General features: G+C 42.4%; 2 protein-coding genes across 2 annotated transcripts in view; both read right to left on the bottom strand.

Moving 5' to 3' along the window:
• LOC134369639 (aldehyde oxidase 2) overlaps positions 1-11,619 on the bottom strand; it is a 75,615-nt gene extending 63,996 nt beyond the window's left edge. Inside the window, exons 1-4 of the mRNA XM_063086226.1 lie at positions 11,566-11,619; positions 9,150-9,207; positions 1,854-1,950; positions 790-898 (exon numbers count right to left, since the gene is read on the bottom strand). Of these exons, the coding sequence (XP_062942296.1) occupies positions 790-898; positions 1,854-1,950; positions 9,150-9,207; positions 11,566-11,619 (318 nt within the window). The remainder of the gene's footprint in view (positions 1-789; positions 899-1,853; positions 1,951-9,149; positions 9,208-11,565) is intronic.
• A 7,806-nt stretch (positions 11,620-19,425) lies between these two features.
• Positions 19,426-26,213, bottom strand: part of LOC134382234 (aldehyde oxidase 4) — a 63,169-nt gene continuing 56,381 nt past the window's right edge. Inside the window, exons 30-35 of the mRNA XM_063102640.1 lie at positions 25,474-25,526; positions 24,855-24,969; positions 24,603-24,668; positions 22,365-22,550; positions 20,290-20,457; positions 19,426-19,479 (exon numbers count right to left, since the gene is read on the bottom strand). Coding sequence (XP_062958710.1) covers positions 19,426-19,479; positions 20,290-20,457; positions 22,365-22,550; positions 24,603-24,668; positions 24,855-24,969; positions 25,474-25,526 — 642 coding nt within the window. The remainder of the gene's footprint in view (positions 19,480-20,289; positions 20,458-22,364; positions 22,551-24,602; positions 24,669-24,854; positions 24,970-25,473; positions 25,527-26,213) is intronic.

Raw genomic sequence — 26,213 nt, 5'->3', positions numbered from 1 at the left:
CTGCATTTTTAACAAGCTCCCTGAGTGATTCTTAGCACATTAGTTCTAGATTTCAGAATGCAATGCAATCTAGGATTTGGGTTTATCAACCTTGCTGTGGGTGTCCTCTCTGACCTCTTGGCAGACTCTAGTAGATTCTGCTGGATCTTTTGCCTTTGCTGACCTCCTTGGAATTGATTCTCATGAGGTTAAACCCAGAGACCCTCTGGGTTCCTCCTGCCTAATGACTCAGTGTTGGTCAATTTGGTCCTGTGACAATGACAGAGGAATTGATGTGCTCTCTGCCAACATATGTCACATTACTCTTAAATCCAATCTCTTTGTTCCAGCTTCAGGTGAAGATTTGGAGAAACAATTGTCCTCTTGCTCTGGTGAAGCCAGTTTTAGACGCCACCCACCCCCAATTCTGACTTTACTCCCAAGACCTCTATGCCACAGGGAATAATCCTGAATTTTATCCTGTTAGCCTCAGAGATATTTTATTCTATGTGTAATATCCTTTGTGCAATATCTAATTCAGAACATAACCCAATAGGCATTAATCAATGTTTCGACAATCCTCCTTATTAGTCAAGCAGAAAAAAATATAAAAAGATGATTATCTAGTAAAATATAGACAGATTTCCAGCTTTCTTTTAGATCACTTGATAGATGTTATTACCCTGATCAATATGCATTCAAAGCCCCTACTTAGCTGACCACAACCCAGAAGCCTCAGGCAGTACAGTCAACACTGCGTTTGGTAAAAAGATAAAGTTAGGAAGTAAGAAAATTAGGATGTGCTCCTACCTGTACAGGGTGAAGCCTAGTTTTGATGCTTCCAACACCTTCCACAGTGGTGACAGCAGCTCCATACAGAGAGCAGATGGGCACCAGGCATGCAGTGATGGAGAAGTGTCTTTGTATGAGAAATACAAGGACAATCAAGGAGAGCCACACAGGCCTGCCTCATGGGGGGACCTGCAACCATGAAGGGCAGCAGAAAGCCCCCAAAGCCTATCATTCAGCTTAGGGAATGGGGAACCAGACGGGTGGCAGGCAGGAAGAATTTAGAGTCCTCTCTGCTGACTCTGTGCTATCCATAAGAATTGGGGATTCTTAAGGTGAATCTGGGCATTCTGAACTTTAGAAAAACTTTCCAAGCAGAGAACAGACCCACCAGGGAGCAAAGGGAATGAATTCGTGTCACTAGGAGTGCAGTTGAACGTCAACTAGTATTCACTGTGGCACTGACCTCACAACAAGCAAAAGGCACACCTATGTCTTTTACCCATATCTACACATTTGGGAATTATTTTGCCTGTTAAGTTTAAACTCTCTGGATAAAGTCATTCAACAGTGTAGGATAACTCATGTTCTGAAGCCATCTTGTTGGGCCAATGGATTTTGGAGAAGACCAAGTTCTAGAATCTGTCCCTTAATTAAAGGGCGAAATCCTGGCAAGGTCCTTGCTCTGCAAGGTTGGTCCAGCCCAACCAACAGTAGAAAGAACATTGGATTCTGAGCCAGAAAACATGGGCTCAGGTCCTTGTTCTACAACTTACTGTTTGTATGAACTTGAACAAGTCACTTCATCTCTTTGAGCCTTAGTTTCCTCATCTGTAAGTGAATGGCCAGCCTAAATTGGGGTAACCTGAGGTGCACAGATGGGCCTTGGCAGACCCATGATCTCCCTGAAATGGTATGCAATTACAATTTATGTATTATCTGAGTAGATGGCTCACAGCTTTATCAGATTTTTCAGACTCCAAGACAGCGAGAATCAGAGACTCTTTCTTAGCTGTAAGATGACAGTACAAGCCAGGCAAAGCAACAAGGCCCTCCTCTGGCTTGTGGGCTTCTGAGTGCGATACCTTATCTTCGTGGACACGGAGTCATGCTTAGACACCATCACGGTGCAGGCGCCGCAGCCTCCTCTTCCGCAGGCGTACTTGGTCCCTGTGAGACGTACTGGAAGCGGGAAGGTCAAGGAAAAGATGCCACGGTAGACATTGCCTACAGAATAGCTGCCTCCCGCGGAGACTCGACAGAAACCACACACCCGGTGGGGTCGCCACTGCACGATCTAACAGCCTGGGCCAGAGCACACGGAACGGGGAGAAGTCCTGTACAGAAAGTGAAAGCTCAACAGAGATCACACACCCTGTGGTACGTGATCCACCAGCCCAGCAGAGTACAAGCTGACCAGAAAGGTGGATCCCCGGAGAAGCCCAAGACCCGAGGCAACCACACACACAAGACACTAGAGGCCAACTGAGCAGTCACGGCGGGAGCCATACCAAATTGGCAACCACAGCAACATCCTAGTTAGTCATTAGTCTTAAACCGGTGGACTGTGAAACCCCCTGCCACAATGAATAAACACCAAAAAAAAGACACCAGAAATACAAAAAATCAAGAAAGTATACCACCAAAAGTTAATAAATCTCATACTCTAGATCCTATAGAACAAGAAGCCCTTGAAATAACTGACAAGGAATTTCGAGTGATAATTCTAAGAAAACTGAATGAGATACAAGAAAACTCAGCTAGACATCATGATGAAATGAGGAAAAGTATACAGGATCTGAAAGAGGAAATATACAAGGAAATCAATGTCCTGAAAAAAAATGTAGCAGAACTTGCTGAACTGAAGAAGTTATTCAGCGAAATAAAAAACACAACGGAGAGTTTAACCAACAGGCTTGTCGAAGTTGAAGAGAGAACCTCTGAACTTGAAGATGGGCTGTTTGAAATAACACAAGCAGACAAAAAGAAAGAAAAAAGAATCAAGGACATGGAAGAAAATCTGAGAGAGATATCAGACAACCTCAAGCGCTCAAATATCCGAGTCATGGGTATTCCAGAAGGGGAGGAAAATGGAGATTCCATTGAAAACATATTCAACAAAATAGTGGCAGAAAACTTCCCAGGTATAGGAAAAATCACAGATCTTCAGATCCAGGAAGCTCAACGATCTCCAAACGTATTCAACCCAAAAAGGCCTTCCCCAAGACATGTCATAGTCAAATTGGCAAAACTCAGAGACAAAGAGAGAATCTTAAAAGCTGCAAGAGAGAAGCGTCAAATCACCTATAAGGGAGCCCCAATCAGGTTAACATCAGACTTTTCATCACAAACCCTAAAAGCTAGAAAGGAATGGGATGATATTTTCAAAATACTAAAAGACAAAGATTGCCAGCCAAGAATACTCTACCCTGCAAGGCTATCCTTCCGAAATGAGGGGCAAATAGTATATTTCTCAGACAAACAAAAACTGCGGGAGTTCACTACCACAAGACCACCCTTACAAGAAATCCTCAAGGGAGTACTGGGTTTGGTTCCTGAAAAATAACTACCACTGCCATAAAAACCTAAGAAAAATCTAAACCCGCTAGTACAATAAAAATGGCATTCATGAAGAGAAAACAAGCTAACAAAAACACTATCTACAACCTAAGGAACCAACAAACAAAGAAACCAAACAGTAAATCAGAAAGCAAGGAACAAAAGACACCTAAGACAACCAAACAACCAATAAAATGCTAGGAATAAATCAACACCTTTCAATAACAACTCTTAATGTTAAAGGCTTAAACTCCCCAATTAAAAGACACAGACTGGCTGACTGGATCAAAAAGCAGGACCCAACTATATGCTGCCTACAAGAGACCCACCTCACCCATAAAGATTCACACAGACTAAGAGTGAAAGGATGGAAAAAGATTTACCATGCAAACAGAAAAGAAAAACGAGCTGGAGTGGCTATTCTTATATCTGACAAAATAGACTTTAAACTAAAAACCATAAAAAGAGACAATGAGGGACACTACTTAATGATAAAAGGACTGATCCATCAAGAAGACATAACAATCATAAATATGTACGCACCCAATGTTGGAGCAGCCAGATTTATAAAACAAACTCTATTAGACCTAAAGAAGGAAATAGACACTAATACCATAATAGCAGGGGACCTGAACACTCCACTGTCAATATTAGACAGATCATCTAGGCAAAGAATCAGTAGAGAAACACAAGATCTAAACAAGACTCTAGACCAATTGGAATTGGCAGATATCTACAGAACATTCCACCCAACAACCTCAGAATATTCATTCTTCTCATCAGCACATGGATCATTCTCCAAGATAGATCACATATTAGGTCACGAATCAAGTCTCAATAAATTCAAAAAAATTGGAATTATCCCATGTATCTTCTCAGACCACAATGGATTAAAACTAGAAATTAATAACAAACAAAACTCTGGAAACTATACAAACACATGGAAATTAAACAGCATTCTACTTAATGACATATGGGTCCAAGAAGAAATCAAGCAGGAAATCAAAAAATTTATTGAAACTAATGAAAACAATGATACATCATACCAAAACTTGTGGGATACTGCAAAAGCAGTATTGAGGGGAAAATTTATTGCATTAAACGCTCACTTCAGAAGAATGGAAAGATGGCAAGTGAACAACCTAACACTTCACCTTAAAGAACTAGAAAAACAAGAACAATCCAATCCTAAAGTTAGCAGACGGAAAGAAATCATTAAGATCAGAGCAGAACTGAATGAAATTGAAAACCAAAAAACAATTCAAAAGATCAACGAATCAAAAAGTTGGTTTTTTGAAAAGATAAATAAAATTGACAAACCATTAGCATGGCTAACAAAAAAAAGAAGAGAGAAGACTCAAATAACAAAAATTAGAAATGAAAAAGGCGATATTACAACTGATTCATTTGAAATACAAGGAATCATTCGAGACTACTATAAACAACTATACGCCAACAAATTTGAAAATCTGGAGGAAATGGATAAATTTCTGGACACACACAAGCTCCCAAAACTGAACCGTGAAGACGTAGAAAATTTGAACAGACCAATAACAATAAAGGAGATTGAAGCTGTTATCAGAAGGCTCCCAACAAAGAAAAGCCCAGGACCAGATGGATTCACAGCAGAATTTTACCAAACATTCAAAGAGGAATTGACACCGATTCTTTACAAACTATTCCAAAAGATTGAAACGGACGCAAATCTCCCAAACTCATTCTATGAAGCAAACATCATCCTGATACCAAAACCAGGTAAAGATATAACCAAAAAAGAAAACTACAGGCCGATATCCTTGATGAATATAGATGCAAAAATCCTCACTAAAATACTAGCAAACAGAATACAGCAACACATACGAAAAATTATTCATCACGATCAAGTGGGATTCATCCCAGGGATGCAAGGTTGGTTCAACATACGCAAATCAATAAATGTGATACACCATATTAATAAACTCAAACACAAGGACCATATGATCATCTCTATAGACGCTGAAAAAGCATTTGATAAAGTTCAGCACTCATTCATGACAAAGACCCTCTATAAGTTAGGTATAGAGGGAAAGTATCTCAACATAATTAAAGCCATATATGCCAAACCCACTGCCAATATCATCCTGAATGGGGAAAAGCTGAAAGCTTTTCCTTTAAGAACAGGCACTAGACAAGGATGCCCACTCTCACCACTCCTATTCAACATAGTGTTGGAAGTACTAGCCAGAGCAATCAGAGAAGAGAAGGAAATAAAGGGCATCCAGATTGGAAAAGATGAAGTCAAACTGTCCCTGTTTGCAGATGACATGATCCTATACATCGAACAGCCTAAAACCTCTACAAAAAAACTGTTGGAATTGATAAATGATTTCAGCACAGTAGCAGGATACAAAATCAACACACAAAAATCAGTAGCATTTCTTTTCTCCAATAGTGAACATGCAGAAGGAGAAATCAAGAAAGCCTGCCCATTTACAATAGCCACCAAAAAAATAAAATACTTAGGAATTGAGTTAACCAAGGAGGTGAAAAATCTCTATAATGAGAACTACAAACCACTGCTGAGAGAAATTAGAGAGGATACAAGAAGATGGAAAGATATTCCATGCTCTTGGATTGGAAGAATCAACATAGTGAAAATGTCCATACTACCCAAAGTGATATACAAATTCAATGCAATCCCCATCAAAATTCCAAAGACATTTTTCTCAGAAATGGAAAAAACTATTCAGACATTTATATGGAACAATAAAAGACCACGAATAGCCAAAGCAATGCTCAGCAAAAAAAATAAAGCTGGAGGCATAACACTACCTGACTTTAAGCTATACTACAAAGCTATAGTAACCAAAACAGTATGGTACTGGCATAAAAACAGACACACTGACCAATGGAATAGAATAGAGAATCCAGAAATCAACCCTCACACTTACTGCCATCTGATCTTTGACAAAGGCACCAAGCCTATTCACTGGGGAAGGGACTGCCTCTTCAGCAAGTGGTGCTGGGATAACTGGATATCGATATGCAGGAGAATGAAACTAGATCCATACCTCTCACCGTATACTAAAATCAACTCAAAATGGATTAAGGATTTAAATATACATCCTGAGACAATAAAACTTCTTAAAGAAAATATAGGGGAAACACTTCAGGAAATAGGACTGGGCACAGACTTCATGAATACGACCCCAAAAGCACGGGCAACCAAAGGAAAAATAAACAAATGGGATTATATCAAACTAAAAAGCTTCTGCACAGCAAAAGAAACAATTAAAAGAGTTAAAAGACAACCAACAGAGTGGGAGAAAATATTTGCAAAATATACATCTGACAAAGGATTAATATCCAGAATATATAAGGAACTCAAACAACTTTACAAGAAGAAAACAAGCAACCCAATTAAAAAATGGGCAAAAGAGCTAAGTAGGCATTTCTCTAAGGAAGATATCCAAATGGCCAACAGACATATGAAAAAATGCTCAACATCACTCAGCATCCGGGAAATGCAAATCAAAACCACATTGAGATACCATCTAACCCCAGTTAGGATGGCTAAAATCCAAAAGACTATGAACGATAAATGCTGGCGAGGCTGCGGAGAAAAAGGAACTCTCATACATTGTTGGTGGGACTGCAAAATGGTGCAGCCTCTATGGAAAATGGTATGGAGGTTCCTTAAACAATTGCAAATAGATCTACCATACGACCCAGCCATCCCACTGTTGGGAATATACCCAGAGGAATGGAAATCATCAAGTCGAAGGTATACCTGTTCCCCAATGTTCATCGCAGCACTCTTTACAATAGCCAAGAGTTGGAACCAGCCCAAATGCCCATCATCAGATGAGTGGATACGGAAAATGTGGTACATCTACACAATGGAATACTACTCAGCTATAAAAACGAATGAAATACTGCCATTTGCAACAACATGGATGGACCTCGAGAGAATTATATTAAGTGAAACAAGTCAGGCACAGAAAGAGAAATACCACATGTTCTCACTTATTGGTGGGAGCTAAAAATTAATATATAAATTCACACACACACATACACACATACACACACAAACCAGGGGGGGGGGGGAGAAGATATAACAACCACAATTATTTGAAGTTGATACAACAAACAAACAGAATGGACATGGTTCGGGGGGAGGGGGGGAGGGAGAAGGGAGGGAGGTTTTGGTGATGGGGAGCATTAATCAGCTACAATGTATATCGACAAAATAAAATTAAAAAAAAAAAAAAAAAAAAAAAAAAAAAAAAAGAATAGCTGCCTCCCTAGGGTGTTGCTAGTGAGGAAGATCTTCTGTGGGGTGAGGTGCCGGTCTGAGAAGCCATTTGTCTGCCTCCAGGTCTTAGTAAAGGTCGCTCCATATCTTATTAGCTGCAATGACACTAGACATATTAACTTCTCCCTGTCTGTTTTCTCACTTGCAAAGAGAGAGAATACCTACTTCATCTTCACAGGCTTATGATAAGCATCTTGCAGGGAAATGGATGTAAAAGCCCTTTGAAAAATCCTATTTCATTATAGGGTATTATATGTCTTCTTTTGTTCCAATCATATAACTAAGAAGAGAAGAACTTTGTTTTAGCAACTCAGTGTAGGAGGGGTCTTCCAAAAGCATATGGATGAATTTGTATTATTTCTTAGTTTAGTTTTTCCATGACCTTTTTGAAGTATGCTTGTATTACTAGTTTTGCCCAGTAATTTGTATTGCATTTGAAAGCAAGTTAGTGATCTTCGGAGGAATCTCCTATTCTTATTTTCAGATCTCACCTTGAAGGTCCATCTGCTCTGTCTTGGTCCAGGCCTAATCCCAAATCTAGGCTTAATCCCAAATCAGCCCCAGTCCCTTCTCTTTATTAATCCTTCTCCCTGATTGTGGTTAATTTCCACACAATTTTTGGGATTGCATGTAATTAACTAGACTGGCTAAAGAGACTTCAGAATCACTGACTCTTTATTGCTATTATCTGTTGGATTCTTTTTTAAACTATAGGGCTTGTTCATTTAAATTAAGTCATAACCTCCAAAGCTTATCATAGAGGTAATATAAATGAATAGAGTGGGCTGGGTGTGACTGGGGAACTCGAGCCCTGTTTTAGATAGGGGACTAGACAAAGTCCCTGATGATCTCTAAGCAAGACTGTTGCCATGCAGGAATGGCAATCTTCCCATCTTTCATGAGAAGCTGAAAATTTTATTTTTTATTTTATAAAATATAAAATTTCTTAATTTTCAAACACTGGCAACTAATTAAAAACAAAACTTATCCAGAGGCTGATGTCATCAACTTGTAATTCCTGTCTTTTTATTTTATTTTTTGGTTTCTCAGAGCAATGCATCAGATTTACCAATAAAAATATGTTTCCATTATGAAGATCTGTTTTCCAGAATATAAAATGGTGGGGAAAATCGGGTGTAAAAACAGATGTAGGGAAAGGAGGTCTTTTCCTAGGACACACACTGTCACTGAAGCAGAAGAATTTGGTTTCAGGAAAGGACAAGCCTCTGTTACATCACAACCCTGTGGGTATCTGGAAAGCCCGTAAGCAGATAATTAGTGCTGAAGTAAGGAGCTTAGCTTCTATTTCACTGCTATTAAATCAGATATAAGAAACTCGGGGGAAACTTCATCCTCTCCAAAATAGCACAATTAACTTAATACCTTTAAAACCACTGCCAAAAGCAAATAGAGAGCAAGGGCCAAGGGGACTGACTGTCTGGGGAGGTTCAATTAGTTCTCGTAATCACAGCTGGCCTAAGTTTTAAGGCAAACACAGACATGGTGAGGACTTTGACAAAAAGGGTCCAGTTCTTCCGTAGGAAGTTCAGCAGAGTCACTTCTGGGTCCGCATTCCTCTCTATCACCTGTGTTGGGACAGAAGAGAGATTGGTTGGGCTTTGAATCAGTGACCCAGTGGAATGTCTGTTACGCCTGTTTGATTTAGGTGTTAAATATCAGGCCTGATTTCACCTGCACCTGTTTTTTTATGCTCTGAGTGCAAACAACCTCCACATATGTTTACAGGGCAGGAGACTCACAGAGCAAGCAGGCGACAATGGGCTTATAAGTGATTAGAGGTGGGTATCACTTCTGTGTAAAGCTGCCCTGGGAGTTGTATTCTTCTTATTTGCTCCACTACCTAATTCTGTGGAATCTTCCAACCCAATCTTTTGTACTCTTTATTTATTTATTTATTTATTTATTTTTTTGGTAGCTGGCCATGGTACAGGGATTAAACCCTGGACCTTGGTGTAATTAGCATCATGCTCTAACCCACTGAGCTAACTGGCCAGCCCCTCAGTCTTTTGTACTCTTGAAACATTTCAAATCTGGGAGGGACTTGTATTGTGTGTGTGTGTGTGTGTGCAATGAAGGGTCTTGCAGAGAGGAAAGCTGGGTGGGTAGATTTTCTATTTGGGCACCTCTAAGAGGTGTCTCAGAAGAGCACATTTGATAACATCAGGGGTCTAAGAGTTGGTAGCAGAGAGGGGAGGTGGAGAGGGTTGCTGTCATCTTGGAGAGGCCCTGGAACCTGCCAGTCCCCTCACTGGCAGAGGGCCTGATGGTGAGCCCTGGTGCTCTAGCTTAGGATGCAGGGTTGCTTTGGTGGGACACTAGAATTCCTCCCTCCCTTCCCTTGAAAAATGGGGGATTTAGCATTCAAAAGCCATGAGGGACCTTCTTTGGTGCCTCTTTCCCGTTTGCTTATTTTGGGATATTTCTTCTGACTTTGTCCTGCAAACATCTCTAGCCGTTTTGTTGTATTAGAGGAAAGGAAGATACAGTGAGCTGTCCATGTTAGGTTCTTCCTTTCTCCCCAGAAGGAAGACATAAACTTTTGCAGACCTCACAGACTGAAAAACTACATGAAGATACTTCCAAGCTGAGAGATTAAAATTCAACTGCTTTCTGGATCTTTAGGGGGCTTCTTATCAATGAAAGAAGTCCTCCTCTGCCTGTCCTTACTGTCACCCCAGGTTGTTTAAAAACATTTATTGAGAGTGTGGTCAGATAACATGTTTTATTATCTAATGGACTCCCAGCCCCACCACACATGGTTGTATGTCCTCTAACCCTTGACTTACTACCTGTTCTGGTTGCAACTACTTCACTCTGGACTCATGACCCAGGAGGGATGTGGAGCAGAAAGCAGAGGAAGGAGCCTCCTCTGGCTTTTGAGTCTCCAAAGCCTAGGCCAGTGGAACAAGCAAGAAGGGACTCAGCTCATGAGTGATAGCTTTGGAAGAATGTGTGGCGGTGGCTGGCTGTGGATCTGGAAATAGGGGAAAGCACTAGAAGGGAAATGATGAGACCTTAGAGGCTCTATGGTCTATCTCCTTTCTTGAGCTTAGTTCTGGGAGGTGGGGGGTGGACATGACCAAACCCCAGTTAGGTTTGCAGAATCAAGGCAGAGGGGCCCTAGAGGAGAGGTAGCAAGACCCCAGAGAAGCTGGGTCACTTGGGAGCTACAGGATGGTTTCCCTGAGAGACAGAGACTTGTGAGTGGAAGGACCTGGCACACGGTGCTGAGGGTTAACTGGTGGCCTGCATGGATTGATGGCAAGGACCAGAGGGGAGAATGCCAGGGAAAAGTGGCAACAAAGAGGCTTGCCCTTGCCATAGAGGTTCCCCTGGAACTTAGCTGTAACCAGGGAAGAGGGGGACTCCGAATTGACTGTGATTACATTGCAACCAATTCTGTATGCTGGGGACTCAATAGAAAAATTGGGTTGATACATAGAAAAATTTTTAAAAGCTCCATTTCTTGTCCTCCCGAGTTTGAGGATCAAGATATATTGCTATATAAAGTGTTTCTGTGTAGCAGGCCCAGCACTAAGTGCTTTATAAGTACTTGGGGGTTTTCATCAATGAAAAAAGCAGCTTTCTCTTAATTTTTTCAGTAGCCCTAGAAAGTGGATTCCCAAAGTAAGGACTCTGAAGCTCAGGGAGGTGAAGTAACCTGCATAAAGTTACATGGCAAATGGCAGAACTGGATTGGAAAAGAGACCATTGGACACCATTAACCCCAATGCTTTACTGACTCCCCAAATTGCTGGGAGCTGAGCCCTGGCTGAGAGGTGAGCAGGCCAAATCAGGATGGGTTCCTGGTCCCTGGCTTCTTGCCCTGGACTGGAGGGGGTTCCACCCAAATGGGCCACAAGAGCTCCCCTCCAGCTAGTGTTTCCTGCTGTCTTGCAAGTGTTAGTAACGCCAACACTTACCTTCCTCCCGTTCACAAAGAAAACCAATTCATCCGATTGCGGTGGACAAGGCATTGCCCCTGTAAATAGATTTCACCTTAGAACTCTAGGTCAGAATGCTCTTTGCACCAGCCACAGAAATGAGCAGAGAGGATTTAGGTCCAAGCAGCTGGAATCCCTCTGTGTAGAAGCAGGTGGCCTGGAGCCTCAGAGAGGAGGGCAGGAGGTGGAGACTCCCTTGCTTCATGGCTTTTTAAGTCCAGGGCACCTGTCTGCCCGGCCCCTTCACTGCAGCCTCACTCTACCTCCCACCAATCCTGGCTTTGAAGCTAGCTCTGCACACAGCCCACATCACTTCTTTCTTTTTTCTAAAGTTTGAGGGCTTCGGTGTGAACACCATAAAAAATAATCTAAGCTTAATCCGTTCTGAACGCTGCCTCAGCCCCAGGAACATATCCTGGTTGAATTTCATTTTTCTCAAAGACGGTTAAAAGTAGGCTTTCTGAGACCTCTCACTTTTCCCAACTGTTTTCTTATTCTGGCTGCAGAAATGTCTCAATGATATGGGCAAGTCCAGTCTGCACCCTACTTAAAGTGCAGGTGTGGAGTACCTTCCTACTTCCTCCCCACCCCCAGGATCCATCCACTGGAAAATAGTGATCTAGTCATAAACCAAGACCCAGAGAGGTGAGATCGGGAGCTCAGTGTCACTCAGAAGTAAGTGGCAAAGCAGGAACTAAAACCAAGATTGTAACACCTTAAGCGTATAGACAGAATCCTTGATGCAAAGAAAAATATGATGTTTGATCTTTCTGAACATTGCCAATGAGATGTCTGTAGATAAAACAGAACAGTTCTTATTCTCCTTCAGCTAAAGTAAGGCCCAGGACTTGGCCTTGTGTATGGGTGAAGCAAGGAGCTACTTATGTGCCTAGTTTCAGGAGAGGTGGCAAGATTCCTCTGTGCCACAACAATACCTTCATGAGTTTACGGAGCCCTGGCACCAACATCAGAGTATGTCTTAAGATAAACATTTGCTGTGTGACAGCGTGTCAGGCAAGAAATGGCAAAAACCTGGCATCCTCTTGACTTGGCTAAGTGAGGAAGATCCTCTTTCTCACTTGATCTGGATGTGGCTTTAGAATCCTTCCTGACATATCTGGAGTTGGTAGCTTCCAAATTTCTTGACAATCCTAATGCTTAGGTCCTCAGGCATATGTTTTCATACAGCCGTGGAAATGAGTTTATGCACATGCCCGTGTGTTTATGCACATACATACATGGGTGTGTATGTGCCTGTTTCGCATATATTAAAAAGTTGCTGAATAAATCTACTGCAGACTCATGAGAGGAGAAATGGAAGATTATGCTGTGAATTAGGTAGAAACTCCAGGTCACTCCTGGTGATATCAGGACCTGATCATATATATCGCTCTTATTCAAAAGCCCCGAATAGCTCTCTGAGGCCTGGCACATAAGGTCCAAACTCCTTAGCCTAGTGTGCAAAGCCCTCCACAGTCTGCTCCTGTTTCTGGCCTCTGATTCTCTTGCTTTTACAAAACAAAACAAAACAAAACAAAACAAAACAAAACAAAACAAAACAAAACAAAACAAAACACTCGTGCTCCAGCCAAACTACTCTTCTCACAGTCCTTATTCTGCATACACCTGGCCTTTCTCTTCTTGCAACCTTCCAGTGGCCTCCCATGATATTCAGCAAAACCCCACATACTGGCCATGGAGGCCCCACTGGACTGGCCCCGCCCACCTCTCTGAGTGTATCTTCAACCACTTTGTTCCTTGTTCCTAATCTCTGCCCCATTGGCCTTTCACTACTTCTTGAATATGCTAAATTCTTTTCTGTCCCAAGGCCTTTGTGCATGTTACTTTCCCTGCCTCAGCTTCCCTTCTCTCAGACTTTGGCATGGCTGGTATCTTCTTGTTATTTGGGTCTGAGCTCTTCCTGGATCACCGGGTCTCAAGCAGCACCTCCATCACTTTATACTCTACCACCCTCTTTCATTTTCTCCATAGCACTCATTACTACCTGACATGGATATTTGTTTACTTGTTTACTTTTTTATTTGCTTTCTCCACTAGAATAGAAGCTCCATGAAGGCAGAAACATTACTTTCAGCTCACCATTCTATCCCCAGGGCCCAGAATGGTGCCTGCCACAGAGTACACACCCAATAAGTGTTTGTTGAATGACTGGAGAAGGTTTTCCCATGGCTGCAATGATAACAACCCTGTCCCTGTCCCTCTGTGATTACCCTCCCTTCCTCTTTATCAACCATCAAAAGCAACTCCAAACCTCCTTTCTCTCCTCTGAATTCTGGAAGCACCTGTGGATCCAACCAATTACTTCTCTACTTTACATTGAATAAACCAGGAACCAAGAAACTGGTATTCAATCTGCCACTAATTATTGATAACTTTTCAATATTTGTGTCTCATTTTCCTAATTAGGAAAAAGCTCCCAAAGTTTAGAATAGCTAGCTGTATCCCACACGCTCACCTCTCCCCCAGGGTGATGGAGATGCAAAGGATTACTCAAAGCCCATTTCTTCTTAGCAGCGAGAATCCCCAAAGGGGTTAATTTCCATGAATCCTCAAGAGAGAGGCATTCCTCCTCAGAAAATCAACCCTGAACTCCAGTCTTCTCTCCATATTTATTCTTCAGGCAGGAAAGTTACAGAAAAGGAACATATATGGTTACAAAAGAACAGTAAGATAATTGTCATGGCAACAGTCATTAGGTTTAGTTGCACCAAGAACATCTGCCCTTGGAGCCAGCAATTTTGCTGTGTTACAATTCTTTATCTACCACAGAGACTTTAGCCTGGGGAAAGTTTCCTGTCTTTTGCAAGCTTAACATTTCTATGTGTAATTTTAAAAAATTAGGTTATACCTGAAACTATGGGGCCTTGGAAGCTAGGCCCTGTGAAATACATTTGCTTTATAAATGTTAGTATTCTCCACACACACAGCGCTCAGCATAAATGACATCTTATTCATTGCCTGACTACCTAAAATACTTTAAATGAGGGAAACATTAATCATTCATTCATTCATTCATTCATTCAACCAGTAGTAACTGAGCCTCTGTCTCACACAGGCACTGTGCTAAGTGGTGGAGGTACAGTGAAAAGAAGGTCTACAAGTTTTCTTCCTCTGAGGAGGTTAAGGTTTAGTAAGACAATTAACATGAATTAAACATTTATGCTTAGAACAGAGAGATTAGCCTTGTTTGGGGGACAGGGATCAGAGAAGGGCTCCCTGAGGAAGGAACATTGAGGCCTGAGAACTAAGTAGGAGTTGATGCCGTGAGAACTGGGAATGGAAGGGGAGGCAGGCTGGGGGAGAGGGGAAGGAGCGGGTGGAGACACAGGCCCTTCTCATGGTTGCTTCCACCTAAGGGAAAATGACACAGGGATTGTTTTAAGGGTTGACAATCTGTCCACCACCTCACTCTTCCCTTTAAAAGAGGGCAGCTAGTAAATGCTAAAGCACACGATTACCCCTTCCAGGGACACGGATGCAGCCAGTGGTTGTGAAAAGCATGAATCATGGTGTTTTAGAATATTTATTGGAATAAATCCCTCAGCATCAACACAAAATATAAGCATTTAAATTAAAAGAATAGTTTGAGAGAACTAAAGTTGAATTAAGGTGTTAGATTTGGTAGACGTAAAAGTACTTTGGATTAGGGAACCAAATGCATTCATTGCTGGGAAGCTGAAAGCTGACCCTGAATTGCTTTGGGGAAGTGTTTTTCAAACCTGTCTGAGCCAGAGCAACTTTTGTCTGAATGAAATCTGGTGAAGCGTAAACAAACTACACAAAAAGGTTGCTGCTCTAAGCTGAGGGTGTGGGGGTGAGGCCTGAAGTCCTCTAGCTTTCTCTCCTTCAAGAAACCCCTGAGCTCTGGGAAGCTCAGTTCGTGAACAAAAGATTGCCCACTGCGAGACAGGCGGTCTCTGCCAGGCTCTTCTCTCAGTGCCTATTCGAGACAATGGAAAAAAGCAACCGCTGCTTGTTTGTTTCTTTTTCTCTTCTTTAATGAAAAGGAAAGACTAAATTTCTTCAGTTTTAAAGGAATTATTCTGGTGGGTGAGAGAAACTCCACATATGTTGACCCAGGTGCTTGTATGTTCATTATAAAAAAGGTCTTATGATTTACATCAAAGAATCCCTGTTACTCAATGAAATAATTAATATTAGAAATGACTCTGCCCTCCCCAACAATTCAAACAAACCTATCTGGAATAAAAACTGTAATACATCCTGTTCGCTGATGTCACTGGGAAAGAACTGGCCACTGCTTTGGGGTTACTGGGGCGCTGACTTCTGTTTTGAGCTCTTCAAAACCCAAAGATGGAACACAGGTAAGCAGAATGATAGTGAGGCACTTCTTAGGATGCTGAGATCTTGGGCTGATCATTAAATATCCACGTTCCAGAACTTTTCTTCTCAACCTTTTTGACTACGAGGGCCCTTCCATTCCCTCCCAGTCCAATCTTTCCGTCTCTGCTGAGCCAGGCAGTGCTGGCCTGTGGGAGCCTGGGTGCCAGTGAGGGCTTGGGCTCTGTGGGAGGGGGGTTCTCTACCATCAGCCTGGGGGAGCCTGGAGATCAGCTCCCCAACAACTGTGAATCTGGAGGAGAGCTCGGTCCCTGGGGTGGGGCAGGGCACGGAGAGTCCGACACTGGTGTGGACAGGTCAGGAGTGCCAGGTGTGTCGGCTGAGCCCCTCCTGCCCCCGAGTCTGGGTGAGTCCAAGGAGTCAGAAGAGCTGTAGGCTGGGAGGCTTCATCCACTGGCCTCAGCAGGGCCTGGGCTGCTTTCCTGCTTCTTCCCTGCCAGGGGCTGGATTAGGATCCTTCTGTCTTCTGTAGCCTGTGGCTGCTGCCTCTCAGGGTTCTGCAGTAACTACGCTGCAGCCCAGTGGGCTGACAAATAAAAAAATATTTAGGGGGCCTGTTGTGGGTTGAACTGTGTTCCCAATGTGATCTTATTTGGAAACAGGGTCTTTTAGATGTAATCAAGTCAAGATGAAGTTATGCTAGATTAGGCTGGCCCCTAAATACAATGACTGGTGTCCATATAAGGAGAGGGATATTTGGAGACTTATACATGGAGGGAAGATGGGGGCAGAGATTGGCGTGATGTGTCTACAAGCCAAGGAACGCCAAGGATTGCCAGCAACTATCACAAGCTAAGGAAGAAGCAAGGAAGGATTCTTTCTTAGACCCTTTAGAAGAAGCATGACCCTGCTGACATTTTGATTTCAGACTTCTAGCCCCCAGGACTGTGAGAGGATAACTTTTGTTGTTTTAAGCCAGCCTGCGTGTGGTGCTTTGTTAGGGTGGCACTGGGAAACTAATACAGACGCAAGAGCTGGAGAGGACACACCCAGCAAAGGAGAGTCCCTGGAGGAGACAACTGTCAATTTGAATATAAAAGAAGGACATTAAACTGCAGCCCCCCTCCCCCACAAATACCTTCTGGAGAACAAACCACCAAACCAGCTAAGGAACAATTCAGTAGATGAAGATGGTCATGGTTGAAATCCGAATGTGTGACCTGGGAAACAAAGTGCCATAAATACATCTCAGCACAGAGCAAACACACACAGAAGGAGAAATCATGAAGGGCAGGAAAAGAGACTTGGGATCTAAACGCAGGAGACCTCACGTGTGAATAAGACAGCTAAAGGAAAAAGAGGGATAGATAAAGAGCAGTCATTAAACACTAGAAGAAGCTTTCTCTGAGCTGAAGATCTGAGTCCAGGGATTGGAACGCCCTTCAAATTCCAGGCTGGACTGAAGAGAAAGGACACCCACCTGATACCAGTTTTGAACTCCAAGGATAAATGGACTAACTTACAAGGGTCTAGGCTGAAAGATCAAGTTTTCTATGAGGGAAAAAGAATCAACATGGCATCAAACTCTTGGCTACCACAAGGGACCCTAGAGGGCAGTAGACTGGCATCTGCTGGTTGCTGAGAGGAAAGAAGGGCAGCGGGAGACCCTGTGAAGTCTCCCTGCCTGGGCAAAAGACCACCCCATCTGAGGGAGAGAAATCAAACAGAAAACAACTCGGATAAGAAGTCTAAATGGATGAGGGAAGTCTCTTTGGGAATGTGTAATGTAAATGCTAGAAAAAGTCGTACCGTGAGGGAAATTTAACTAATAGTCTAGAACTAAAATCTACAACTGCAGCGACTTAAGGGCTGGGGTTGCTGTAGGTGGGGGGGAAAGTAAGAGAGTTACCAAAGTATTATTTTACTGGGACAAGTGGTGGAAATATGAGAACAGACAGAGCAGGAGGCCAGGAAAGAATAGCTTTTTGTGGGGGAAATATTTGGTATCTTGTTTTCAAACCATGGTAGACAAATATGTATCTGTTTGTTAGAGTAGGTAAATGGAAATGAATGACTAATGGTACAAATTGAACTTCCAATTTAACAAGAGGAGAAATGGAATTACTCGTAGCTTGAACAAACCAGCAAAATAATGAAAAGGAAAACATAGAAGCCACAGTGTAAAATCTATAATATATACTATATACAGTTTAAATTATATGTTATATATGTAATAGGTATGAAGTAAAAAATAAAAAAATTAATAATTATAAGAAGCGTGAATGAATTTCATTCTATCACTTAAAAAGGAGGATGAAAATATAGACGGGTCAAAGAGATAACATGACAGTGTCAGCAATAAAACAACTTAGTATAGAAGAGAATGGAAAAGATTAAAACCCTATTGTTGAACAAAGAACAAGGAACAAATGGATTTACAGATGAATTTTATGTAATCATGAAGATAATGACAATGTTATTTAAACTATCTTTGGCATATAAAAAATGGAAATTCTCTCCAATTCATCTTATAAATCTAGCAAAATTTTAATACCAAAACTCAACACAGATAGTACAAAATATGCCAAGTAAGAATTATTTCTGGGTCACGGTGGTTCAATATTAGAAATCTCTCACCTTATTAAATCTAACTTAGTGCATTACATAAAAAAAAAGGAGGAAAACGTGATCAAATCAATAGATGCTAAGTCACTTCATAAAATTCAGCAGCCATTTCTAAGAAAAACTAAGTCAAAGAGAACAGGAAGAAACGAATGATTTAAGACTATTTCCAAAAACCAATGACTCATATTATTAGTGCGGCCTTCAGGTGAGGAAGATGTTGTACATGTACATGGCTTGTGGCAGAGGAGGACCAGTTGGAGGTTTTGGATGGTTACTTCCTGAAGCCTTCTCTAAATGGGCCACGTGGGAGTGGCAGGAGCCCGAGGACTGTGGTAGGCTGGCATGGGAGACAGCTCTGACCATTCATGAGAGCTGACCGTGAGCATCTCTCCAACTCCACATTCAGATTCTTCAGTCAGTGGCTTGGAATTGGCAAGGTGGGAGTATTTACACTATGGAAATTGGCAAACACTGTAAGTCAGGGATTTTTCCAGGTGAGCTGGTTATAATTGGCTTTGGGGGATCCAGTTCTGAGAGTTTTGGGGGTGGAAGATTTTACCAAACTTTGAGCAGATTTCTGAAGAACAAAGCACAAGTAATCTCTCTTGAGTTGTTCAAGGTTAATGAAAATTCTACCATGTGTTAAAATCATGATGATGTAGATTTTCAGGATAATGCAAACTAAAATTAGAATTTTCTATTCTAAGCTCCATTATACCTTTTGGGGAAAATTTACGTTCTAAAACATAATCATGCAGTGACATAAATCACAGAGAATAATTAAAAGATGCTAAAACTATCTTTGACAATTGGGAGCCAACTTATATTTTGTTATGGTTTGAGACTTTTAAGGTCAATCATATATTCATTCATTTTCTAGAAAACATTAGATTAAGACACATGGATGGACCACGGTGTAAATGTTGATGGGTCATCTCTTGGAATCTAGAAAAGATCAAAAAGAGGAAGACTGTTGTAAATTAAATGTTATTATATGAAAAATGTTCTAATTCAGAAGGCAGATAATGTTCTTTTTTTTAAAGAGAATAAGTCAATGTCCATATATTCTTGTCAAAATTACATAATTTTCATATTAGTTTCAATCCTTGAGACACAAATCTCCTTATCCTCATAAACTTCTTGTTTGGGATAAGATGTATTTTACACAGAAGCCCTGTAATTTCCAAGGCATAAAGTGCAATCTGATTTTGTGCCAAAGACTCATTTGGGGCAGCAGTACGCAGTTCAATAGAGGAATACACTCTGATGATAATCTAGATGTATTTTCAACAGCTGTAAAACAGAACTGTATTCTATCAGTGTGTGATACAAGGCATATCGATGTGTGTCCAGTGACTTGATATTTTCATTTAAATTATTTTTATTAGTTTGCTTTCTGCATAATTGACCAGATCCAATATCTAGTTAATGTAATTTGGCATTGAGGTAATCAAAACACCACATCATCCACATTTCGATAAAATGTTTAAAGAAGCAACCTACCATACCCATATGCCATCAGCACTGGCTCAGCTGAGAGTGCTTTTCTTTGGGGTCTGAAACAATTAAACCATCATTTGAAGAGGTTCTCTCGCTTTGTAGATGCTTTGAAGCACATGGGACGTGGCAAGGGGAGGCAAAATGAGAATTTTCACAGAAAAAGGTTGACCTGCCCTGCAAGTTTTTCATGGTTATCAAATCCATACCGAGAACTTGAAAGTCCCTCGAGGGGTGATTACCAGGGGCCTCCCTTACCATGTCCGTAAACTGATCCATACAAGTCATCCGAATCAATTCAGGAGTTGCAGGGCTGCTCATGGTGAAGGCTGTGGTCAGCCCCCTCTCTCTGCGGGCAGCGGTCACTGCATCATATATGGCAAACAACACGGAGGACCCCAGGAACATTCCAGCCTCACCCAATCCCTGGAGAAGCGCAAAAGGCCATCAGAAATGTGTGGTTTTTGAGGGGGAGGGGGAGAGGGAGGGGAGAGATTGGATAAGGGGCATAAAGAATAAGTATGATTTGTAACAATGACTATGCTCATAAAAATATATATACATATAAAAAGAAATGTGTGGTTCTTTTAGGACTACTTTGTGCAAATGCACGCACACACACAGACACACTCACACACAGTCACCTCTTCTGGCTTCATCACCATCAGAGTGGAGTCAGTCTGAGTGGCCAGACTCGAATTCCCCCCATGGTGATTTGTGTGTGGGGTCCTCCTCAGAGTAGCTCATGAAAATGCCCCGGGACATCAGGATTCAGAAGGGCTAAAAACTCATGTTCCCCCACCCAGGTGAAGTCCCGAAGACCAAAGCCCTCGGTGCTCTCTAGGAAACCCCAACTCCGGATCCAGACCATTTGTATTTAACTGAAAAGCAGAGCAAAACAGCCACAGTCTTCGTAGCTGAGCTTGAAAGGCAATGAGGTCGTTGCCTCTTTTCCCGAGCGCTAACTTCCCTGGCAGGTGTGGGATGCTTTTGAATGAACAGTATGGTGGCATTATATTTTGCATAATTCATCAGTGCCTTTTTGTACTGACTTTTCTTCTTTCTTTCTTCAGGGTAGTCTGGTGTGTGGTCTGTGTCTGGGGCTCTGGTCGTTAGAGGCCCAGGTTACTCTGAGGGCTGGGGCTGGGGTGGGGGTGTCTCTGAGGTGAGGGGGAGGGGTGGGCATGGAGAGTTCTGGGTCCTATCAGGACAGAACTGCCAGGGAGGTAGCTAGACCCCAAGTGGCAGGATTGTGCTGTGTCCTGCTGGCCTTTAGGGATGGCCCCGGTCAAATGCTGCTGCAGAAGTGGAGATTGAGGCTGCTCAGACAGAAGTCTCACCTTGACCTACTCCTAGGAAAGAGAGGGAATCCTCTGAAAACCTGAGGTTAAAGTAGCCACCTGTCGGGTCAAGTGTGGACTCAGAACAGAACTTGCGTTGGGGAAGTTATGGTTTTTGCACACTTGTGTTCAGCGCCTTTGCTTGCTATAGGTCTTTATGGGCCAGTTACAGATATCAGTGGTTGTTAACACCTCAGAGCAGAGTCAGGGAGAAAGTTGTCTGAAATCAGGTTCTGAAGTAGGGAGCGTGTGGGAGAGGGTGGCTGAGCAAGAACTGAGGCTGGAGGACAGGTGGGAAGGGTGTGGAAAGGAGAGCCCTGGGCCCGTGGAGTTCGCCTACGATGTCGGTTTATCTCAGGGTGGCACCTAGCCTAATGAACCAGGATGTTCAGGTCCTCCTGGACCTTCCTGTTTGATCAGGTTTGGTTCATGAGCTCTCTGAGGGGGGAGCCCCAGTACTCGGGCACCTGGAGTTAGTGAGCGTCACTGTGCAGGGAGCCTGCTTTTCTTTTCCCTCTCTCCTTTTGGGATTTGCAATTCAAAGAAGCAAGCAAATCCAGGTAACTGTTGTACAGTTTCCTGAAAGAGGAGGTTGTTATGAACTGAATTTTATTCCCCCTCAAATTCATATGTTAAAGTCCTAACTCCCAGTACCTTAGAATGTGACTGTATTTGGAGATAGTCTTCACAGAGGTGATTAAATTAAAATAAGGCCATTTGGCTTGGCCCTAATCCAATGTGACTTGTGTCCCTATATGAAGAGGAAATGTGACCAGACACACAGAGGAAGAACACGTGAAAACAGGGAGAAGATGGCCATCTCCAAGCTAAGGAGAGAGGCCTCAGAGGAAACCAAATCTGCCAGCACCTTGATCTCAAACTTCCAGCCTCCAGAACTGTGAGAAAAAAAATCTCTGTTGTTTAATCCACCCAGTCTGTGGTATTTTGTTATGGCAGACCTAGCCAACTAGGACAGAGGTCTTAAGTTCTTACCTTAGATGAGTAGATGGCTATGGGATTTCGGGAACGCACCAAAGTGACATAGAACCCTTCTGGTATCTCAGTGACGGTGGGGATTTTGTAGTCATCTGGACCCCGAGAATAAAGCACGCCTTCTGGGGAGTATTTCAGTTCTTCTATGGTATATAATCCCATGCCTTGGATAAATGCTCCCTCAACCTACAGCCAAAAGTGTCACCAGTTATTAGTATATGATGTTGGTTGAATAAATATTCCAGCCTGAAAGAAAGTGGGGTTCCGAATCACAGCGAGCCATTCTTGAAAGCACCGTGGTGGACTTTATGAAGGGCCCTTCAGGAACCGGTGCCTGCCACCTTGCCTGGCCTCATCCTCAGGTACCCCATGTACTGACACTTGCCAAGTCTCTGATAATTCTCCAAACCCACCAGGTTCTTTTTCACCTCCAAGTGTTTATAAATGCAGTGTCTGCTGGTTCTCTTCCCTTCCCACCTCAACTTGTCCACCTGCCAAATTCCTAATCATCCTCCAAGTTCCAGCTGAAGAATTACGGCCTCTTGGAGCCTTTTGGACCCTCTCACCTCCCCCCAGGTGGATTTAGAAACCACTTCCTCCAGGCTCACTGCCCCTTGAACACACTCCCCATCCTGGTGGCACCTGGAGGGTATTTTCCTTCTCTCTCTCTCTTTCTCTCCAGCTTATAAGCACACTGAGGCCTTGGCCTTCTTGTATTCTGTTCTTAGCACGGTGCCTGGTACATAGATTTCTCAATAAATGTCTATTTGAGTTAGATAAAAAAGAAGCTAACATTAAAAGAACATGAACTAGAATAAACGGAGCCAGGACACTGTAGTTTAATATAATATCTGGATTTCTTTACTTCCCTTTATAAATTACTGTGAAGAGTAGATCAGTGTTAGACAGGGTGGGCTGGAAGAAATAATTATATTTATTAAAAGCCATGTTGAGTTCTATTTTGCAAAATATTATGCTCTAGGAAAAAAAGTCCCTTTTAAAGAGGGTGTCTGCCTGGAGGTTATAAAAATTGGGGAGTTACAGTTTGCGTTTTATTGAAACACAAAATTTAGGAAAAGTTAAGCAAATTTAAATGCTGTATCAGAAATAACAATGCTTGTCTCTAGAGGAAAAGATCAAAACCCAAGAGACTCAGTCTAACACACTTCTGGTTTCTTTCCTTTTCTAATGGGCCAAAGGAAGCGTTTTCCTAATCGTAACTCTTCCTTTTTCCTTTGCTAAAGCAATAAAAGAGGCAGGAATTTACTGTGAGGAGAAGGAAAAAAGTGGGGAGGGGAGGAGAGGCCTGGGGCTAGCTGTAGGTCTGAAATTTTACAGGCTTAAGATCAATTTTGGGTGAGATTCCAAGTCCCAGCCTAGCAAAGTTATGATGAAGCAAGTCTGGGTCTGGGGTGGGCCCAGGAATCCACGTTTCCAGTAAGCACTATAGGTGGCTCTGTTGCAGAGACACTGAGGACCACATTCTGAGAAATACTGAGGGACCAATAAAATTGATTCTTATAAAACCCATCAGCGAAGGTAAACCAAGCTGTTGGCAGATGAAAATACCACATGTCTGTTGGGGTTTGATGCCAAGCAACTCAATTGCTCCAAGTTCCTACTCAGGTGCTGGCTGTGGACCAGCCACCGCAACTTCACCTGGGAGCCAGCTGGCAGGTCTGGGATGGGCTCATGCAGCTGGTGTGTTGGGAAAAAGCAAGGCTACACCAGCAGCTGGGAAGATTTTAGCTCTAAGTTTAAAAAGACTTCGGGTAAGCTAATTTTATTTGTTTGTGAGATAAAAATCAGAATTAAATTCAGCAAGAGAAGGAAAATCGTGTTTAAGCATTTCTTTTTCTCATATTTCTCTAAATTATGCAATCTGTTTAAATTCAATATTTATATGAACACTACCTTAACTTTATTATGTATCTATGTAATGTTCTAATTATGAACATAATGTTCACTGAAGAAAAGTCATGACGCACAGAGAATTATAAAGCAGAATAAATCATGTATGTTCCCGTCATGCAAAGACAACCACTATTAACTTTTCCTTGAATTTTCTTTCAGTATTTTATCGATGTGTGTGTGCATAATATATAGTCTATATTGCAGAAAAGCTGAATTAGGTATGAACAAAGTTTGGAGAATGCTGGAGAACAGTATTCTGAATGAATAGCTGCTAAATGGGATTGGCCAAAAGCCCCTGTTGGGGGTGGTTCTGGAATCACGCACCTGTCCAATATCCAGGGCTGGGTTTATGCTGAAAGCAGCATCCATGAAGATGTCGGTCCTAAGGAGCTGCATCAAGAGAAAATATATAATGGAAAATAGTATTTATTTAAAATAGATTTTTACTAAAATTATATGTCTGTCCCTGGTTTTTCCACTGGAAGGGTCAAGTTGATTATAATTCACAGCACAGGAAACACATCAGTGTTTGTGTTTACACTGTGAAGATAGTGGACATCAACGCATTCTCTTTACCTTATGAGCCCCAGTCAGACAGTCGACTTCAACCTCAGAACAGGATGCTCCATAAACAAAATACGGATAAGCGTCTCCTTCTTCCTTCTGCCAGTCCATATGCGTCTGGTAGCCTCTGAGAAGAGAAATCGGGTGTGAATTGAAAAGGCACCAGTGGTCTGGTCACCTGCTGTGCTGGGTCCTGGAGATAAACAGAGCAGAGAAGCTGCCCCACAAGGGCTGCAGGCAGTGTCCGTACTCTGTGCTGGAGGTCTCCCTGTCCCCTCTCCTGCAAGGGAACCATGCCATTGCGGCCAACAAATACCACCACAAACACGGAGATCAACTGGTGTCCACTCCTCCTCTCCAGCGTGTGGTGGTTGGGATGAGTCAGAGTGTGTATGGATAGAAATGGTGTCCCTCCTGGCTGGTAAATAGCTGCTGCCCCAAGGAGGCTCTGGAATGTCCCCTGCCCTGGCCCTCCCCCAGACCTCCTTCCCCAGCCCCCATGATCCCATGAGTAAAGGGTAAATGCTGGGTACAGCAGAGCTCCCGTGCTCTCTGGGCATCTGCTCAGACTGATGAGTGCATGTCACCCCTGGAGAAGTGTAGTGTAAGCCAAAGTAAAAATGGTCTTTACTTGAAATATCCAGTAGCTGAGAGACTGATGGACTCTTCAAAGGCTTTTGCAATCTGAAAGAGATGATTAGTTACAAAGAAGTATGAATTTAGGGAAAGTGATGAGAAATGCCTTCCACACTGGGCCTGCCTCTCGTCTGCACCCATGTTCACCTCAGCTGAGACTTAGGTCTGGGCACCAGCTGCAGGTCAGGCTTTTCAGGGATGTGATTAAGGCAGGTGCAAGCTATGCTCTAGGACCCTCTGTTTTTTTGGGTTGCACAGTATAAAAGTTATTACTTTTCACCCTCTTTGGACTTAAATTAGGGAGGGAGCTAGGCCATATTTAAGTACTTATGTACATAGGTACATAGGTATGTACATGGGATATACATATAGTACATGTATGTATTTTTATCCTGCTTTGTTCCCAAATAATTTGGCTGTCTCAATATATGATCATGTCAGCTGTCCTGCTGAAGTAAACTGGGTAGGGCTGGGGAACAGTAATAAAAATGGTAACTGTAATAATAATTATTATTATTAAGAACTGAGTAATCCTTTGATCTTTGGACTACTATTATCTCCATCGTATAGGCGAGAAAACCTGAGGCACTGAGGGGGGGTGTTATGGTCTGAATGTGTCCCCTCAAAATTCATATGTTGAAATCCTAACCCTCAATATGATGGTAATCAGAAGTGGGGCCTTTGGGAGATGATTAGGTCATGAGAGTGGAGCCCTGGTGAATGGGATTAGTGCCC

The sequence above is a fragment of the Cynocephalus volans genome, chromosome 1, assembly GCF_027409185.1.
Source record: "Cynocephalus volans isolate mCynVol1 chromosome 1, mCynVol1.pri, whole genome shotgun sequence".
Taxonomy (NCBI): Eukaryota; Metazoa; Chordata; class Mammalia; order Dermoptera; family Cynocephalidae; genus Cynocephalus; species Cynocephalus volans.
Note: the sequence above shows the minus strand (reverse complement) of the source record. Positions and strands in the feature narration are given on the sequence as shown.